The 21,172-nt window shown below is 43.6% G+C and overlaps 1 protein-coding gene across 2 annotated transcripts in view; it reads right to left on the bottom strand.

Moving 5' to 3' along the window:
* Positions 1–175: 175 nt before the first annotated feature.
* The window catches only part of LOC126412727 (FGFR1 oncogene partner 2 homolog), an 87,002-nt gene continuing 66,005 nt past the window's right edge, over positions 176–21,172 (bottom strand). For both annotated transcript variants that reach the window (XM_050082456.1, XM_050082457.1), the window contains one exon: positions 176–4,905. In XM_050082456.1, the coding sequence (XP_049938413.1) occupies positions 4,789–4,905 (117 nt within the window). In that variant the 3' untranslated portion in view covers positions 176–4,788. The remainder of the gene's footprint in view (positions 4,906–21,172) is intronic.

Below are 21,172 nucleotides of genomic sequence, written 5' to 3'. Positions count from 1 at the left end.
CCTCATGTTCAACTCTACCTTTTGACTCAGTTATTAATCCAGCAGTTATATTCTTTAGATTCTGTCATGAAGGAGAATGTTTGGAAATGTGTAATGGCAAGGTCTGCATTAACAGTAACAACAAAGGTAGTAACACCTATATTTCTATTTTATGTCATTAAAATAAAAAACATGATTTCATTTAATTACTTTTTATTCACATTCTTTTGTGCTTACTTTGGTAGTTACTGTTCACAAACATAAATCGAGGCTACACACCAAAATTGGTACTATTCACCTCCAACTGAATGGAGGCCAATAAAATCTATCCACTTGCATGGAACACTACAATAATTCTTTTGTCACACACAACTTAAGGCTTATGTTTCCAGAAACAGGGATTTTCTCTCTCCAGATTAAAGTTGAAGGAATGAAATTTAAGTTTCATGTTACCATTTAGTATTTTACATTCGTCTCCAGTCATTCTTATCAGTAACTCTTTGGCAGTGATAGCATTTAATCATCTGTTATACAAAACCTCAAGTTTTTCTTTTGTGAGGTACAACATATTATACCGCAGGGATGTGCAAATGGAGGTATGGAAGGAGGAATACCAGAATGTGAGACTTATAGCATGAACATATAGTGAGTCCCCCCCCCCCCCTCCCCCTCATTCATTCCTCTCTTTCTAATAGAGAGAATCCCTTGTTACAAATTTCTGGTCTCTATCAGACTTTTGCAAGCGACTGTTGAGATGTTGTCACTTCACGAACGTAAGCAGACTATTAATCTATACATACTGTATTGGCCGAACAGTGACATGGCATGATTATTTTCTCTTGAATCCCAACAGTGATTCATGTCCACGTATACTTGAATCTCATGCTTCTTGTCGTGAGTGTATTACTCATGATAAACAGAACAAAACTCTGCTTTTGAATTAGTAAATTTGAGCAATATTATCTGAATAAGATAATAAGATACTGTCTTCTATGCAGTTCAGGCTTTCCCGTAACTTGAACCTACCTGAAATTTCAATTTGTAAGTAACAACGTCTCTTTACTGCTTTAACATTGTCTCAGGACCAGTCTCTGTTGCATGTAAGCAACAATTAATTTCATATACTGAACGGCACTTAAAGCATTCTCTTTTTACTTGATTTACGGCTTCAGTCTCACTCACCTTCTGTATCAAGTTGAATGAATGTGGATAAGGATGGGAATGGAAGATTCTAAACAAGTCCTGAAAATTTCTTTATCCTTCCTCTGTGCATAACACAAAATATCTTTTCTGCAACTTTACATACGAGTACAATATATTACCTGCAGTTTTAACACTATACAATATATTATGTACAAGGTGTAACATATGGCTGTTAACTGAATCAACATCGCTATACTTAATGTATTGGAGCTTAACAGTCAATTTCAAAATTTACTTCTATATATTTGTCTTAAAATGTACGAAAATATATTTCAAATGAGTACAATTATTAGAGAGACATTTAAATATGTTACTAGTATGATTTTTCAGTCACAGTTGCATTGTACAGTTTCTAAAGTGATCTATTGTAAGTCAGCAAGCAACTTTAACGGAAAACATCTGCTATCATCATCATCATCACAGTTCAAAATATGGAATTCATTAAAGTGTTTCACAGAGTCTTACTGGATCTGCTGGGAACTTTTTACTAATCAGCATAGAAGTGGATACTGATGTAAAAACCGTGTGCAATTACCTAACTGTGGCACCGTTTTCAATTATTATAAGGGAAAAAGCTATACTAATACAAAAATTGGGGATGCTAAGTAACATTAGGACACCAATTCAACTGTACCTGTTAATTTAATATCTCTCTCTCTCTCTCTCTCTCTATCTATCTCTGTCTGTCACACACACACACACACACACACACACACACACACACAAACAAACAAACAAACAAACAAAATTACTCGGCATGGTGAAGCGGTTACCTGGCCATAGCGAGAACTAACTCAGTCACGTCACTAGGTACAGTTGTATTCAACTTCAAAGTAGCGTGCATTATTATCTCTCAGTATGAACACAAAAAGCGATTGCAGAAAATACCTTCCAGGGTTAGCTCTGATGACTTGCTGTTACCATAACTAAATTTAATGACAATGAGAATGACAAGACAATAAAATGTGCAAGCGAAAGTTAAACTGTTCCATCAACATTTTTATAAGGTGTCAGAATGAACAAGTACAGATGACAGAATGTACTTGAGGAAACAATATATTACATTAGATTTTTTTATGAAGAAATAAAGTATCAGAATTAAAGTGGCAAGTCGTTTATTTAGACAAATTGTGGATTCTTACCTGCTACACTGATAATAAATGGTGCGAAATGACAGTTTGCAAGGAGTAAAGTCAAACAGTAGTGCCAGGAAACATTTCATTGTTGTGAATTCAAAGTTCCATTTTGTGTTCACTTCTCCTCTACAAGCGTGTAATAGGCAAGTATTACTATCACCATTGTTTGCCTTGATGGTGTAACCTATATGTGTCCTAAGATTCGAGATGGCAGCTATAGTTTCGCTGAAACCGGTAATCACGGAATAAAAACAATTCCTGCGATCTTGGCTACCAGTTTATTATTTCACAAAAATTAAAAATAAATAGCTCCAAGGTAAACCAAACTTCCAGCACTAATTAAGTGACACCAGCCTTCTCTTTATCTTAATGACAAAATTTTGCAAGAAACTAGTTCTCTGCTGCCCTACCACCTAGATTTCAGTTCTGGTCTGGAATCTTTCAAAGAGATAGGTCAGTAGTCACAATGACAAGTGTCCCATTCTATAATTAAAAAAAAGCAGCTGAAGCTATTTGCAAGCCTTTCGAAGTAATGTTACTTTGGCGACTTCCACGTCAATTTCCCTACCTTTCTATACAAAGCAGCTTATCAGTTTGCCCCACACGACTGAGTGGACCTTGTCCCTGCTACTTGGGCATGCACGTAACAGTGCTGCCACCCCAGGCAGGTAACTAGTTCGCCTTGCCAAGTAATAATTTGTCGTGATACAAATAATAGTTTCTACTTTAAAAGATTCACTTTTTTCCTTTCATCACAAACTCTTAGCTAATTAAACTTGGATTTCAAGTCACTTCTCTAAAGATGTTGAACACAAAATGTTAATCTCTTATGCCACCTTAACACCAAAGTCACAATTCAGTAACATAACTTTACATTTTTTGGCATTATTTTTTTTCCATCTGCCTCATCTATTTCTCAATTTTTGTTTGTTTGGGTCTGTTTTATGAACTTCCACATGTTTCAAAGCATAATGACAGTTTCCTGTCCTACAAGACATCCCCTGAAAAACTAGATTCCATTTCCCAATTTGTCATTATATGCTCCACAATAATAACTGTATTTGCATCCCCCACCTGTAGAGGACAGCTAGGGAATTTACTGTCATTGGATGAAGCATGAAAAGTATTTCCAAGACTAACAGTTCATGGTCTATATCTTCCTTCTCTTGTAGTACCTATATCAGCCTCAAACTGTCACCAGAGAATACTATAAACACAATATCTGGTGCATTATGCATGTAACTTGTAGCTATAAAATCCAAAACTGCCTGTTTCATTCTCAGATATGTGAGATATGTTGAAAGGAATGGATTCTAACATGTGCCAAGAGTCAAATATTTTAGCTCTGCACAAAACTTCCAATTATACAAACAAAATGTGAGGTTAAAGTACCAGGATGTCTCCTGGAAACAGCTTTTAGTCATCACTAGTAAGTATGAAGGTGTATGATATAAACTTCACAGCCAACAAATAAATTTCCCTAAAATACTTTAATTCATTCAAAAAAAAGTCTATCACATAAGATGAAAATGAAAGGCTAAAAGAAATATGTTATGAAATTTGTGCACTGCCTTTTATATGGACATTTGTTTGAGCAAATGACGATTATAAATTTTTGTCATAAGATTGGTAGCTTTAAGGAAAGAGAACTCAGTGGACTTACTGACACAAACAAACCCTTCGAGTTTTTCTTTTAAATTCTATTATAGTTTTTTTTTCTTTGAGATTTAGATACTAATCATGTTGGTATATTGAAAAAAATTACGATATGACTGATCGCATGACTCACAGTTACTGTCTACAGTCCAAAATAAAAATATGAACTCCCATAAGTCATAAATTTAAAGAGCCATATAGAGAAAAAATAGCATAATTCTGATACTGTTGATGCTTACTGTGGGTCACGGTCTGTGATACTATTCTGAAGATAATCTCACACCTTTGTGACTTATTCAAAATTTTACATATACAATAAGCTTAAAAATAGATTAAAATGTCTAACTTACAACTGACTAGTTACTTTATTCTTTGAAATTCACATTACCCAACAGACAAAATGCTGAATTGAAAACATAGCTTTCAGAAATCACACTTGTAGAAATGACCAATGCCACGCCACATGAAACAATGAATAAAGACACTCTTTGTAGCTGCACTGATGTGGTTATTGTGGCACTGCATTTTGGCCATTAACATTCAGCTGTACAGTCAGAGAAACACAGTTTATTCCCAGCAGAATACCACAATGGAAAGTGTATAATGTATAAAATGTAGTACAAAAGAAATTTTTAACAGTCACATCAACATTATGTGAGATTCAGTCATTACCAATTCCTTTATCAGAGGCAAGAATCATTGCACATTAGTTCAGTGATGTAATATATAATGACTCATGCTGCCACATTAAAAAGAGAAACAAATCACTTGGTTTGTCTTTCATTGTGCTTTTTCCTCCAGATGTTTACTTCTGTCAAGAAGTTTCACAGTTCATTTCCGTTTGCATTTCTTTATCTTCAGATTCTATGCCAAGTAGGCTATTTCGGAGGGTACCATTTTTGCAGGAAATTTCAAGTAGTTCTCTTAATCCCTTTAAAAAGAAAAAAAATACATAAATTCATCCATCAAATGTATCACTTGTCTTATTAGTCCACTAAACCTTCAATATATTCTTTTAAAATATACAACAAAAATTATTTATTAACTTTATGCTTGTTTCAATAATATAATATAATTATGTATAGAAATCATTGCCTTTGGACCTTCTGTCTTCACATAATCAATGAAAATTCTTCGAAGTTGTCGAAATGAAACATTTGGTGAAAGGAATCACAATACTCTTTTTAGAAAGACCATATTCAAAATATTGAAGAAAACCAGACAAAACATGATATCCAGAAATGAGAGCTAAAAGTAACAAATGAATTATTTATTAGGCTGACAGAGGACAGCTAAAATGAACTGGATGGAAAGGCAAATGTAAGAAAAATAATAAAAATAAAAAAAGAACCATGGGTTAAGGCAAATAGATGGTCGACAACTTTTGATTATTTCTATCAGCCACTAGAGATGAGTGCTTCAAAGAACAATGACAGTCGTCATTGTCATCGGAAGTGTCTGCATCTAGGTAGGTATGACGCAACAGTGCTCTCTAAATTGTGCTTTTAGAAAAAGATCATTTACCAACTACTGTCATTTAAATTTTTTTCTTATTTTTTGCATTATCTGATCAACTCATCCCTTCCCCTTCCACAAAGTGTTATTTCACCACCCAAAAATCTGCAAAGTGCCCTGATGCATCCTTTTGTCACATCTACACCCAACTCTTTACCGCTTGGCCACATGTCTGTAACAAAACTATGTGCAAGACCTGTCTTAAGCACCCACTTAGTAAACCCTATTCCAGTGCTGCCACAGGCATATCCCATCTCATCAGGTATAGGGTCACCAGTGAAAGTAGTTTTATCATATACCCACTCTACTGTAACTTCTGCATAGCCTTTTATACGAGATATAAGCACGATAATCAATCGTGCATTCTATCTGAGTAAGCGGGTAAGTGGCCTTAATGTTATTTACATACTTGTGGACCACTGAACGCCTCAATATACAGTGAATATTTGTTGAAAGACAACATGAGCTGCATGTAAAAATATTTAATTGCCAGGCCAGTATTTGAGCATATAACCCAACATCAGTGGCATCTGATATACAGAGGGGGATACAAATAAACGTAAACGTGAGCATATCAACATTTTACATACATTGCAGAAGGATTATAAGCTCATTAACATATTGTTATTGTTTATGTCTATATCAAATGATGTGGACCTATAAAATGGAAAACGCTGTGGGTATTTGAAACTCGTATATAATCAGGTCTGTGACCACTAAAGGGTCCATTATACACCTTCTGTATGTGGTACACATGTTGCTACAGGTACAAGTTACAGCTGTCTAACACTAAATGGTCACACTTCTTTGTCATATTGGACACCACTGTCATAGGATCACAACATGGAACTGAGGTCACCTAAAACATGTAAATAATGAAGACCAGAGGACACGCAATCAGTGCATTATACATGCTATGAAATTCAAAGTGAACAGTATGGTAACAATGCAGGGAAGTAAAATTGTCTGTCTGAAATAAGAAATGGTGGAACACAACATCAAACATGATAAACTGTAAGTGAAACATCAAGAACTGGAAGTGAAGTTTATGGTACTAGAACGGGAAATAAACAAACACCTGAAGTATGCTCTTGTTATCCTAGTTCCAAACATCAATATTTGCAACACCAGAAAAGAGAATTAAGAAAATAAACCTAGATGTAAATTGTGCTTTAAATAAAGTATCAATTGCAGACAGTAAAAATGTGCGGTCACTGGTTACGTGTGATCTGTCTGATACTGTCAAATCCATATGCAAACAAACCGCTGCAACACAAAAAGAAAATGCTTTAGAACATGACGCAGAGCCTGTTACAGTGTTCAGGTGTGCCAAATGAAGAAGTGATATATATATATATATATATATATATAAAAAAAAAAAAAAAAAAAAAAAAAAAATATTTTGATACCCACTCAGTGCTGCATACCGTTAGTGATCAAAGCAAGAACAGTACTGAAAGAAATCAAAAGTAAAGTGCTCAAACGTCATATCAAATCAAAATTAATATTTGAAACCGCGTGTAAACTGTGAATGTACCGTCTTCGCAGAAGACTCCAGAGAAACATTTGAGGCAGAGAAGAAAAGAATTCTTTTACTAAGTCATGGAAGGTATTTATGTAATTTGATTAGCTCTGAACTAGATGACATGTATGCTGTGTGAAGTACCATAAAGCCAGGTGCATAATTGTCTGAGGTGATACAGGTTTTGTTTGTTTTGTTTTAGGGCACAAAAATAACTAGGGTTATACGTACCAATGTCCACAACTATAGAACATGGGGAAAAAAGTTAAAAAACAGCTACAAGTTAAGCCCAATTGATGGAAGAGAAGACAGCTAAAAACAGGGACATGGAGAAAGGTCTATAAAATACGCCATAATGAAACGGAGGTCCTGAACTGAAAATTATGTGTCCTTCACCATATTGCTATGATGGATAAAAAGTAAAACGCAGTCGACAGTCCGCGTATCGTTTGCTAAAACGACCGATAACTCAGACAACACACACAAATGAGAACATAAATGATCAAAAAAGGGGCATTCCCTCAGGAAACGGCGGACCGTCAAAGGTTGAGCACAATGAGCACAAAGGGATAGTGGAGCACCACTTAACAAATGGCAATGGCTATAAAGACAGTCCCCGATACGCAACCGTGCTAAAATGATCTCCTCACTGCGAGAGGGCCAAGAAGTGGTCATCCAAGCCACTGGGATAGGCTTAATATCCCAGAGCTTGTTCCCATGAAGGGAGGACCAATGGTGATGCCAAAGTAACACCATCTGCAGATAGACAGCAACACAGAGATAATTGGAGGGAGTTTAAGAACTAGTGGGCTGAAGTACAAGGACTGCAGCCTTGGCACCAGCATCAGCAGCCTTGTTTCCTGTCAGACTGACCTGACCAGGAGCACACATCAACATCACAGTGGCTCCATCAAGAGTGAGCAAGTGACAGCTTTCCTGGACCCATGTGATGTACAGTACTCAGGGGCTTTGAAGGGCACTGAGAGAGTCAGAGCAGATGACGCAGTTGAAAAGCCTGTGTTGCCGGATGTACTATGTGGCCTGATAGAGAGCAAAGAGCTCTGCTGTAAATACTGAGCAATGTTCCGGAAGTCAATAGTGAAAAACGTCAATGCCAATGATGAAGGCACACCTGATACCACAGTCAGTCTGAGAGCCATCAGTGTACACAAAGGTATCATGAAGTTCCACGTGACAGTCGTGAACCTGAAGACAATAGCGCAAGGCTGGAGTAGTGTCCTTAGGAAGTGAGTGAAGGCCAAGGTGAACATGGGCCACTGCAAGAAGCCAGGGTGGTGATGGGTTCACACCCACTGGGAAACTGGCAGGTAGCGTGAAGTCAAGCTGCTGGAGCAAGAGCCAAAAGCGAACTCCAGGAGATAACAGAGTAGAGGGACACGCCCCATACTGGCGATCAAAGGAGTCATTGAAGGAGGCAGTAGAGGATAGGCGGCCACGCATGGCAGACAAACAGCACGCATATCTGCTGAGGTGAAAGTCATGGTGATAGTAACACCCACAGTCTAGTTTCGAATGGAGAAGGGACCTGTACAAATGGAGGAGAATGGTTTGATCTGCTCCCCAGGAACTACCACTGGGGGCACACAGGACACTGAAGGATCATGTACAGAGGGCTGCCAAATAAGACACGTGGGAGTACCAAGAAAGTTTCATTTCGAGCATGAGCCCCTAGGAATTTCATAGTTTCAAGAAACAGAAGAGCAACAAGACCAAGATGGTGGAAGAAACCGACTGAGCAGGTAAATATTCATACAAACAGTTTTGTGAGTGGAAAAACGAAAGCAATTGTCAACATTCCATGAGTAAGTAGGATCAAGCCATCGCTGAAGACGCTGCTCAATGAGGCAAGTCCATTGAGAACTGCAATACATGGCAAAATTGTCAATGAAAAGGGAGCCAGAGATGCCCAGCAAAAGCCAGGCCATTATAGGGTTAATGACGACAGCAAAGACGATGATGCTCAGGGTGTCTGAGGCACACCGTATTCCTGGATAAAGATGTCCAACAAGGCAGAACACACATGTATCTAGAAAACTCGATCTTTTAAAAATTCCTAAATGAAACAGGGCAGGCGGCCATGGAAGACTCACTTGTAGAGAGTATGGAGGATACCAGTCCTCCAGTAGGCATCATAGGTTTTCTCCAAATCGAAAAACACAGCCACAGTCTGAGATTTCCACAGAAAACCATTAATGGTGTCGGTGGACAAGATGACGAGATGGTCAACTGCAGAGCAGCGCACTCGAAACCCACATCACGCAGTGGTTAGTAAATTGCGAGACTCGAGCCACCATACCAGCCGGGCATGAATCATGTGTCCCATCACATTGCAAACACAGCTAGTGAGAGAAATGGAGCGGCAGCTAGAAGGAAGGTTTTGTCCTTACTGGGCTTAGTTACGAGTGTGACACTGGCTTCATACCAGTGTCTGGGAAACGTGCCCTCTGCCCAGGTACGGTTGTACATATGAAGCAGAAAGTGATTGCCCACAAGAGAAAGCTGCTGCAACATCTGAATGTTAACATCATGTGGCCCTGGGGCAGAGTACCAGGATGAAGTGAGAGCATAACCTAGCTCCCTCACAGTAAAGGCAGCATTGTAGCACTCACGATTTTGAGAGGAGAATGCATCACCTGAGCCTCCTCCACTTGTCTCTGATGGAGGGAGGCAGGGTGATAGTGGGAGGAGCAACAGGGTACACAATGACATCATCTGCTACTGTCAGGCCAAAAATTGGGGACTGGATCTTGGTCCCAGAGAGCTGTCGAAGGTTGGCCCACGTGATGGAAGAGGGAGTAAAACTGTTAAAACAACTAGTATATGAAATCCAGCTCTCTTTTTTGCTGCTCCGAAGAACACGATGACGCTGTGCACACAACTGTTTATAATCAATGCAGTTTGTCATCGTAGGAAGATGGTTTAAAACACGGAGAGCACATCTCCACACACGAATTGCATCACGGCTCAGCTCAGTCCACCAACGGAACGGTACATGGCATGGTAAAGAGGAAGGGCGAGGAATGGAACGTTCTGCAACAGTAAGGATAACATGGTAATCACAACTGAGGAAATGTTCTCCGAAGATTTCCACGGAGGAGCAAAGCCTCCAGTTGGCCTTAGCAAGTTGCCATTTGGGTGTACATGTACCGTATCTACTCGAATCTAAGCCGCACTTTTTTTCCGGTTTTTGTAATCCAAAAAACCGCCTGCGGCTTAGAATCGAGTGCAAAGTAAGCGGAAGTTCTGAAAAAAGTTGATAGGTGCCGCCACAACAAACTTCTGCCGTCCAATATAAGTAGCGCTATACAGGCATGCTTGGCAGGCACAAAGATAAATACTGGCGCCAAAACCTCTGAATCAGTAAATAAATTAAAAAAAGGCGAAAGACGAGCGTTTTCTCTGCCCCGAGTTTCTATCACCGCATTTTTCATACATTATCCAACGTAGTAAATACAAATTCCGTATTGTTCATCTTCGAATGTAGCAGCATTTCAATGTACTACGAAAATCCGACTGGAAAGACTGTTTGGGATGTTTATCAATATGGCCAACTCCACGTTCTGAATTTTTTCCAACCTGTGAGAAGAGATCGTTGCTAACAGGAATTTTATGAATTGTGAATCACATGCAGTATTCTCTGCGCCATAAGAATAATACGAATATAAACATTTTGCCATGTATTCTTTCGTGTTTGCTGCTATCTCATTTAAATCCTGTCTGCCTAATAAACTACGAAACTAGAGTGAGTGAGACAACAGCAAACGCGGAACAATATACATATGTCATGTTATATTCGTATTATTCTTATGCCTAATAGTGACACAGTCGGAAATGAAGCACGGCAATTGACTAGATTTTTAAATCTACGATGACTAATTCCTGTGCAGAATGTAATGTACTGAAGAGGCGTCTGCAAAGATTTTCAAACAGAGAAAAACTTTCGCTAAACTCTAGTTCAGAACATCATCTATCATACGCAGTCTATTATTTGGTTCTTGTTGATCATTATCAAAGAAAGCAGCAGTGTAAGTAACAACAAACAGCAGTCTCTTGCCATTGTTTCGCTAATGAGAAGATTCCTTTTTTAAGCCATGGTTGCGCGCACAACAGCAAGCCATGTCGCGAGCGGCGACAGGCCGTTAACACTCATTAACAGAATGCGATAAACAATCCATGACACAGTACAATAATACATTTTCAGCTTAGAGTGATGTAAACACCTATAACATAGGGAACGGCACTTATCAGATCAAAGAAAAATAAGCAATCAATTCAAACCAGACGAATCACGTGAAAAAGGGAGGGTACCCGTATAAATACGGACGGAGCGCCTGATGCATAGCAATGCCTACCTGGTAAAGCTTAACTGCTAAGCTTACGACTCGAACCAAACTACTGTAGCTGTATTGTCATTCATTCGACCTAAATTGTGTCTCATATTACAATGGACCAATTTTGTTTCGATTTCGAGGTGTGGCCTAAAACTTCTCTCTCCCCCTTGAATTTCGAGTCTCAAATTTCAGGTGCAGCTTCAATTCGGGAAAATTTTTTTTTCCTTGATTTCAAGTCTCATTTTTCACGTGCGGCTTAGATTCGAGTGCGGCTTAGATTCGAGTAAATACGGTAGGTGGAGTAGGGGTCAGCAGATAGCATATGGGAAATGGTCACTCGAGTGTGTGTCATAGAGAACTGATCACTCGAGACAATGGGCAAGCTGGGCAGTGCAGAAGGATAGTCTGAATGGGAATGGGTATGCATGGAGACTGAAAGGAACATGGGTGACTCCTGTGTTAAGGCAGAGGAGGATAAGCTGATTGAGGTCAGCCAAGAAGGCACCTCTCCGACAGGTTCTGGGAGAGCCCCAAAGGGGATAGAGCACATTAAAGTCACCGAGCAGCAGAAAGTGGTGAGTGAGTTGCCTAATGGAAGTCTGCCTGGTGACACTGAATGACGGAGAGATGTAAATGGTACAAAGGTACATGGTCAGGTGAGGAAGGAAAAAGGTGAACTGCAACAGCTCGAAGGCGGGTAGTCAGGGAAATGGGTTGACTATGAACGTCATCCCGTGTGAGCCGCACAACTCCCCCATGAGATGGAATAACATTATCGGGGGAGAAGGTCAAAACAGACCGGGAAGAAATGTGAGAGCTCAAAGTGGTCGTGAGCAAGCAATTTTTGTTTCCAGGGGCAGAGAACAAGAGGACGCTGCAATTCTAAGAACGGCGGTAAATCATATTTGTTCAATCAAAGGCCATGAATGTTTCATTGAAGACATTCATAATGAGGAAAGAGAAGGAGGGAAAAAATGAATGGGTGTCACCTCGGCGGCTGCCGAGTGCCAGCCTTCAAAGACTCACTGCTAAAGGGCACGGAGGCTGGAAGATCCAGCTCCACGAGATCTATAGAGGTGTCCTGGGTAGAAAAATGGTTGACGGTTCACACGAGACTAGGTCGGCCAGGTGAGGGTATCACGTGGCGACACCATTGAAGAGGATCTCCAAGTCAGTGAAGGAGATGATCATTTGCCTTTGCTTGACTTCTTGGAGCCTTTCCTGTTGGCAGAGGAAGACTCAAATGTTTGTTGGCTGGAAGGGCATTGGATGTCTTCACGCGAGTATTCTTTCTGTCCTTTCTGGCCTGCCGGTTGTGTAGCAGAAGACTCTGCACCATGAAGCACAAGTTTGGTGGCTTGTTGCACAGTTGGACAAGGACATGGCAATGCTACCAGGACACTGGGTAATTTCAGAACTGCAGTGCTGAATTTGAGGTTGCATGTCTGCATGGATATATCCCTGATGTAGCAAGAACAGTACTGTAAGTGCCAGATAGTAAAACGCAAGGTTTGGAACAAGCCAATAACTTGCGAGCGACCGGGTAAGGCACTTTTTCCTTTACCCGGATCTCCTGGACAGCCCGCTCATCAAGATACATGGAACAATCTGGAGAGGAGGCAGCATGGTCACCACAGCAGTTGATACAGTGGGGAGCAGGAGGCAGACAATTACCCCTGTGAGCATTCCTACCACATGTTACATATTTGGCTGCATGTCAGAAGGGCATTTGAGCGTGGTTGAAATGATGACACTGGTAGCAGCACATTGCGTTCGGAATGTACAGATGGACTGTGGTAGCTTCATAACCTGCTTTGATCTTTGACGGAAGCACAACTCTGTCAAAAGTGGGAACAAGAGTGCAAGTGGACACTAAGGAGGAATCGACCTTTTTCATGATCCGATGAACTGAAATGACACCCTGATCGGAGAGGTACATTTGGATTTCTGCCTTGGTCAGGCCATCAAGCAGCCTTGTATAAATAACACAACAGTAAAAAATCAGAGTTCTATGGGCCTCGACACCAACAGGATAGTCGGGGAGAAGGGAAGTGGCAAGCAGTAGTTGTGCCGGAGTATCTGAAGTAGTTTCCAAAAACAAAGTGCCATTACATAAATGAGATCAGGATTTCACAGAGCCGGCAATTGCATCAATGGCTCTGAACACTATGGGACTTAACATCTATGGTCATCAGTACCCTAGAACTTAGAACTACTGAAACCTAACTAAGGACATCACACAACACCCAATCATCACGAGGCAATTACATCAATGCCTTTCTGAACGAGAAATGGATTTACCCTTGCATAGGACTAACAGTATTCAGTATGTGAAACAACAAAGAACCTTGGTGTAGTTGTGAGGTTCTTTGAATCATTAGCCTTATTCCATTTACATTTGATAGACACTGACTGCGAAGATGATTGGCTCACTGCAAGGATGGCAGACCAGAGCTAAACAAGACTACAAGGTTATTTAATAGAATGCTTGTCTCCTCTGCAGGTAACTCCAATTTCAAAAAATGCAGGATAGGTTTTAATTTTGAAACTGAGAGACTTACAAGGTTCAATTTTAATATTCATGGGTTGCATGTCAACAGGCTAGGCAAGGAAAAGATTTCCTCCAGGTGTGCAAAAATAACACACAACACCCCATCTTCATGAAAATAATCAAAATGCCACAAATAAAAAATCTGTACGATACACTCTAAATGAAGAAAAAAGGGTGAACACATATTTTGGGGGCAGCTGCATATATGTGAAAAAATTGCTTACAAACATGGTAAAGACCAGAGTTGATCTAGTAAAATATAGCACTGAAAAAGTTTTTGAGTGTTCAGCAATTGAAACTGTAATTCAAAATACAAAATATATCATCAACATCTAATGTCCACCTGACTGTAGTCCCAAGTCATTTTTAAATAAATTAAATATTTTTTTTTTTTTTTGTGGTTTTCGGGCGCACAACTTCAATGGTCATTAGCGCCCTGACTACTCTAAGAATGCACCGCGAGGCACAAGTTGACAACAACAACTAAAAGGGAAAACACAATAAAAGACAGACTGACAGGCATAGGATTAAAAAACATCATCAAATGTCCTTAGCGAGGTGTGTCAAATTGATAAAACAAAGAACACGAGCAGCTGCTCGTGGGTCATCCGCTAAAATGGCATCGAAAGTATTAGGCAGGTTAAGATTGAGGCGCAGTGTGTTAAGATCAGGACAGGACATTAAAATGTGTCTAACCGTCAGCAAGTGCCCACATGGGCAGAACGGCGCCGGCGCAGCCGTCAGCAGATGGCGATGGCTGAACCGGCAGTGTCCAATTCTTAACCTTGCTAAAACGACCTCCTCCCGCCGAGAAGGGCGTGAGGAGGACGTCCAAGCCACGGGAAGAGGTTTTAAGGCCCGAAGCTTGTTGTCGGTAAGTGCAGCCCAATCGGCATGCCACAGCGACACAACGCGCCGACAAATGACCCTGCTAAAATCGGACGAAGGGACACAACAAGAAGCTGTCCGAGGCTGGAGGACCGCAGCCTTGGCCGCGGCATCTGCAGCTTCGTTCCCAGGGATACCGACATGGCCAGGAACCCACATAAAGCTAACCAGCGTACCGACGTCCACCAGCTGCTGAAGAGAGCGTTGGATCCGGTGTACGAAAGGGTGAACCGGGTACGGATCACTGAGGCTCTGGATGGCGCTCAGGGAATCTGAGCAGATGACATAAGCAGAATGTCGGTTTCGGCAGATGTAAAGAACAGCCTGGTAGAGGGCAAAGAGCTCAGCTGTGAAGACCGAACAATGGCCATGGAGCCGGTATTGGAAACTTTGTGCCCCGACAATAAAGGAACACCCGACCCCGTCATTGGTCTTAGAGCCATCTGTATAAATGAAAGTCATGTTGTTGAACTTCGAACGAAGTTCCAAAAAACGGGAGTGGTAGACCGAACCGGGGGTGACCTCTTTTGGGAGCGAGCTGAGGTCGAGGTGAACGCGGACCTGAGCCTGGAGCCAAGGTGGCGTGCGGCTCTCGCCCACTCGAAAGGTTGCAGGGAGTGAAAAATGAAGGTGTTGAAGGAGGCGACGAAAGCGAACTCCAGGGGGTAGCAAGGCAGAGACATACAACCCGTACTGAAGGTCAAGAGAGTCGTCAAAAAAGGAACGATAAGACGGATGGTCGGGCATTGACAGTAGCCGACAGGCATACCGACAAAGCAGTATATCGCGCCAGTAGGTGAGTGGCAATTCGCCAGCGTCAGCATGAAGACTCTCTACGGGACTGGTATAAAATGCTCCGATCGCAAGTCGTAAACCCCGATGTTGTATGGAGTTGAGGCGGCGTAAGATGGATGGCCGTGCAGAGGAGTATACGAAGCTCCCATAATCCAGCTTGGAGCGGACGATCGACCGATATAGACGAAGTAGGACGGTTCGATCCGCTCCCCACGACATACCACTGAGAACACGGAGGACATTTAAAGAACGGGTACAACGGGCGGCCAAATATGACACATGTGGAGACCAGCTAAGTTTCCTGTCAAAGGTAAGGCCTAAAAATTTGATTGTCTCCACGAGTGGGAGAGCAACGGGACCGAGTCGTAAGGACGGTGGGAGAAACTCTTTGTAGCGCCAGAAGTTAATACAGACCGTCTTCTCGGCAGAAAAACGGAAGCCATTGGCGACACTCCAGGAGTAAAGACGGTCAAGAGAACGCTGAAGACAGCGCTCCAGGACATGTGCACACTGCGCGCTGCAATAGATGGTAAAATCGTCCACGAAAAGGGAGCCTGATACATCAGCTGGGAGGCAATACATTATTGGATTGATCGCGATGGCGAAGAGAGCGACGCTCAAAACTGAGCCCTGTGGCACCCCATTCTCCTGGCGAAAGGTGTCGGACAGGACAGAACCCACACGTACCCGAAACTGTCGATCCATTAAAAAGGAATGAATAAAAAGAGGGAGGCGACCGCGAAAGCCCCATGTATGCATGGTGCGGAGAATGCCCGCCCTCCAACAGGTGTCGTAAGCCTTCTCCAAATCAAAGAACACAGCCGCGGTCGGGCGCTTCCGCAAGAAGTTATTCATAATGAAGGTCGACAAGGTAACCAGATGGTCAACAGCAGAGCGGCGCCTTCGAAATCCACATTGTACATTGGTAAGTAGGCGTCGAGACTCGAGCAGCCAAACCAATCGAGAGTTAACCATTCGCTCCATCACTTTACAGACACAGCTGGTAAGCGAGATAGGTCGATAACTGGAAGGCAAGTGCTTGTCCTTCCCCGGCTTAGGAATCGGGACAACAATAGACTCGCGCCAGCATGCGGGAACATGTCCCTCAATCCAGATGCGATTGTATGTACGAAGAAGAAAACCTTTACCCGCAGGAGAAAGGTTCTTCAGCATCTGAATATGAATAGAATCAGGCCCTGGAGCGGAGGACCGTGATCGGCCAAGTGCGGTTTCGAGTTCCCGCATGGTGAATGGGGCATTATAACTTTCACAATTCGAGGAGCGGAAGTCAGGTGGCCTAGCCTCCTCTGCCTGTTTGCGGGGGAGGAAGGCAGGGTGGTAATGAGCGGAGCTCGAAACCTCGGCGAAAAAGCGGCCGAAGGCATTGGAGACAGCCTCAGGGGCCACAAGGACTTCATTCGCGACATTCAAGCCAGAAACTGGGGAGTGGACCTTAGTGCCAGATAGCCGGCGCAGGCTACCCCAGACAACAGAAGAAGGGGTAGAACTGTTGAAGGTGCTTGTGAAAGCAGCCCAGCTGGCTTTCTTGCTTTCTTTAATAATACGACGACACTGAGCACGTAATCGTTTATAATTAATACAATTCGCCACTGTAGGGTGGCGCTTAAAGGTGCGTAAAGCACGTCGACGAGCACGTAAAGCATCTCTACATGCTGCGGTCCACCAGGGGACCGGTACGCGACGTGGAGAAGAAGTAGGGTGAGGGATGGAATATTCAGCAGCAGCGAGAATGACGTCCGTGAGGTGTGCGACCTGACGATCGCAGCTTGTGAAGGTTTGATCCTGAAAGGTAGCCCTGGAAGAGAAGAGCTCCCAGTCTGCCTTGGAGATGGTCCAACGAGAGGAGCACGGAGAGGGAGTATGCTGCAGGAGATGGATAACACACGGGAAATGGTCGCTCGAATATGTATCAGAAAGTGCATACCACTCAAACCGGCGTGCAAGTTGGGGAGTACATATAGAGAGGTCTAAATGGGAATAGGTGTGAGATGTGTCCGAAAGAAAAGTAGGGGCGCCAGTATTGAGGCAGACAAGATCGAGCTGGTTGAAAAGGTCTGCTAACAAGGAGCCCCTCGGGCAGGATGCTGGAGAGCCCCAAAGGGGATGGTGGGCATTGAAGTCTCCAGTTAACAAAAATGGTGCAGGTAGCTGAGCAATAAGTTGCATCACGTCTGCCCTGGTAACGGCAGATGACGATGGAGTGTAAACGGTACAAAAGGAAAACGTAAAAGTGGGGAGAGTAATGCGGATGGCAACTGCCTGCAGGCCGGTGTGCAACGTGATGGGATCGTAGTAAATATCATCCCGGACCAGCAACATAACCCCTCCATGAGCTGGGATACCTACCACAGGGGGTAGGTCAAAACGCACAGAGGTGTAGTGTGCCAAGGCAATTTGATCGCATGGGCGTAGCTTCGTTTCCTGGAGGGCTACGACAAGCGGACGGTGCAAGCGGAGCAGCAACTTCAAGTCCTCTCGGTTGGAGCGAATGCTGCGAATATTCCAGTGAATAAGTGCCATCGTAAGAAAAGAAAGATGAGAGAAGTGGTCACCTCGAAGGCCGCTTAGGGCCTGGCTTCGAGCGAGCACTGCCGCCGCTATCAGTAGGCGGACAGTCATCGTCCATTGGGTCTATAGGGTCATCGGCCATCTCGGGAGGATGGCCGGGAGGGGGAGCTTCCTCCGCCAGTGAACGGCCAGATGTACGGCGACCAGCGGTGCGGCCAGGCGAAACGGATGACGGCCTGGGGCGGCAGCCGCTGGGTGGCGCAAGAGAAGAAATGCGCCGTGGCGGGGAAGGAGAACTGTGCTTCCTATGCGCCTTTGTGGAAGGACGTGTAGTGGAAGTACCGGTCGAAGGCTGTGAGGTCGAGGTACGGAGGAAGTCTGCACGGGATGGTTCCTTCTTGAAGGCCCGTGCATCTGACTTCGGTGTCTTCGTTTTAGCAGAAGCTGAAGAAGGTGCTCGTGTCTGTGGGGTGATGGGAGGAAGAGGAGACGTCGACCGCGCGATCTTAGCACTGGCCGAACGGACGACCGTGGTGCTGAAGGTCAGATCGCATGTCTGGGTTGCTACCTCCCGGGTAGTCCGAGGAGAGGCGAGGACAGTACTGTATTTCCCCGCTGGGAGCAGCGTGGGCTTCCTACTAGCCAATAGCTTGCGAGCAGCCGAGGTGGACACTTTCTCTTTGACCCGAATTTCCTGGATACAGCGTTCTTCCTTATAGACAGGACAGTCGCGGGAGGATGCTGCATGGTCACCCTGACAGTTCACACAACGAGGAGACGGAGGTGGACAGTCACCCTCATGGGCATCCCTGCCACAGGTGACACATTTAGCCGCATTGGAACAAGACTGTCGAGTGTGATTGAAACGCTGACACTGGTAGCAGCGCGTAGGTGTCGGGATATAGGGGCGAACAGAAATAACCTCGTAGCCCGCCTTGATGCGCGATGGCAGCTTAACACTATCGAAGGTCAAGAAAATTGTCCGGGTCGGTACAAGGTCATTGTTGACCTTTTTCATGACCCTATGGACAGCCGTCACGCCCTGCTCAGCGAGGAATGATTGAAGCTCCTCGTCAGTCAATCCGTCGAGGGAGTCAGTATAGACCACACCACGAGACGAATTCAAAGTTCGGTGGGCCTCCACCCGGACAGGGAACGTGTACAGGAGGGTGGCCCGAAGCAGTTTTTGTGCCTGAAAGGCATTCTCAGTTTCCAGTAATAAGGTGCCGTTACGCAACCTGGTACAGGATTTGACAGATCCGGCTATGGCATCTACGCCCTTCTGAATAACGAAAGGGTTGACAGAGGAAAAATCCTTTCCGTCCTCAGTTCGAGAAACTACGAGGAACTGTGGGGCAGGCGGTAGTACTTTTGTCACTGTTGGCTGGTCACGTTTCCGTTTTTGGGTCGAAGTCGAAAGAGATGGAGTAGAATCCATTGCGGAGGAATCCCCCATGATTGCCAGCGTCTCCGATGGCGCGCTCCTTCCTTGTGGGGACCCTCTCAGAGGGCACTCCCGCCTTAGGTGAATGTTTACACCTCAGGTCACACCTCCCGAGAAACAGACGGAGGGACCAATCGGCATGGTCAGAAGGTATCAGCTCAGGCAATCACCCCTCCCCGGGCCTGGCCTTTACCAGGGGGTACGCGCGTGCCTTACATGTCTACCCAGGGCGGGGACTTACGCGTTACCCCGTCACCGGCTACGCGTGCGAACGCGTGGGTCGGCCTTCAGACACGCACAGGGAGGAAGGAAGAAGAGGAAAAAGAAGAGAGAGAGGGAGAAAGAGGACAGACTGTCTCAAACGCCGAGGCGGAGACCAGAGAAGGCAAGGAGGAGAAGGCAATGAGAAAGCAAGGGGAAGAAGGCAATAAGAAGGCAAGGAGAAGAAGGCAATGAGAAGGCAAGGAGAAAAAGGCAATGAGAAGGCAAGGAGAAGGCAAGGGAAAGAGTAAGGAAGACAGTGAGGTGGAGAAGAGCAAAGAAAGGAACCAACAAAAGGAAGGAAGAAACGAGAAGTGAAAAAACCAAAAGGACCACGATGATAGGTCGTGGAACCGTCCGTCTCCGGACGCAGGCGCGAACTACCCCCGTGAGGGGGATGGACTCTTTTTAGTCGCCTCTTACGACAGGCAGGAATACCGCGGGCCTATTCTAATCCCCGGACCCGCAGGGGGGAAAATTAAATAGTGTGTTAAATAAGGCCAGCAATTGTAAAGGAAACAACAAGACTGTACTGTGTGGTGACCTCAACACTGACTACAACCTTTTCCTTCAGTGTTTGTCCCGCATGCCTGTGGGGTCCGCTACACGAGTCCGTTGTCTCCATTTCGCACTATCACGGGCTGCATCTTGGTGGATGTTCACGCATTTAAGGTCTTTACGAATCGTATCAGCCCAACGTTGCTTTGGTTGTCCTTTGGGTCTTCTTCTAGTGTGTAACCTGCCTTGGCAATAGAGTCATCACTGGCCGATAAAACATGCCCAAACCACCAAAGACAACTCTCATGCATCGGGTCTTAGATTGGTGCAATATCAAACTGTTATGTAATGCTGTCATTGGAAATGTGATCTAACTTAGTGAGGCTCAGCACTGACTATAATAAGATATCAAAACTGAAGGCGGATCTCTCCTCACTCCTGAGCACATACAATTTGCACGACACAATCTATGACTACACCAGAACGACTACAAACAGTGTTTCTAATATACATTATATGGTCACCAAATACAGGCAGATAACTAGACATTAACAGTAACTTAAAACTATCTGTCTGATCACAAAGGACAAATAATCTCAGTAGAACGAAGTCTAAAGCACAGGTAGCTCTATATTAAATACCAAGAAATGCTGACAACAATGTAAGTACCTTCAGTCACAATCTGGCTAAAGAAAGCTGGAATGAAATTCAAAATGACAAAGAAAGAGCATAGAGTTTTGGATTCTTCATATCCAAATAAATTGTGAACACATTAAGAAGGCATTCCCTATCAAAAGTAGATGCATAACAAATAAAGAAAGACAGAACAAATAGATTACAAAA

Source organism: Schistocerca serialis, chromosome 7 (genome assembly GCF_023864345.2).
Source record: "Schistocerca serialis cubense isolate TAMUIC-IGC-003099 chromosome 7, iqSchSeri2.2, whole genome shotgun sequence".
Classification (NCBI taxonomy): domain Eukaryota; kingdom Metazoa; phylum Arthropoda; class Insecta; order Orthoptera; family Acrididae; genus Schistocerca; species Schistocerca serialis.
This window is presented reverse-complemented; position numbering and strand designations above follow the sequence as displayed.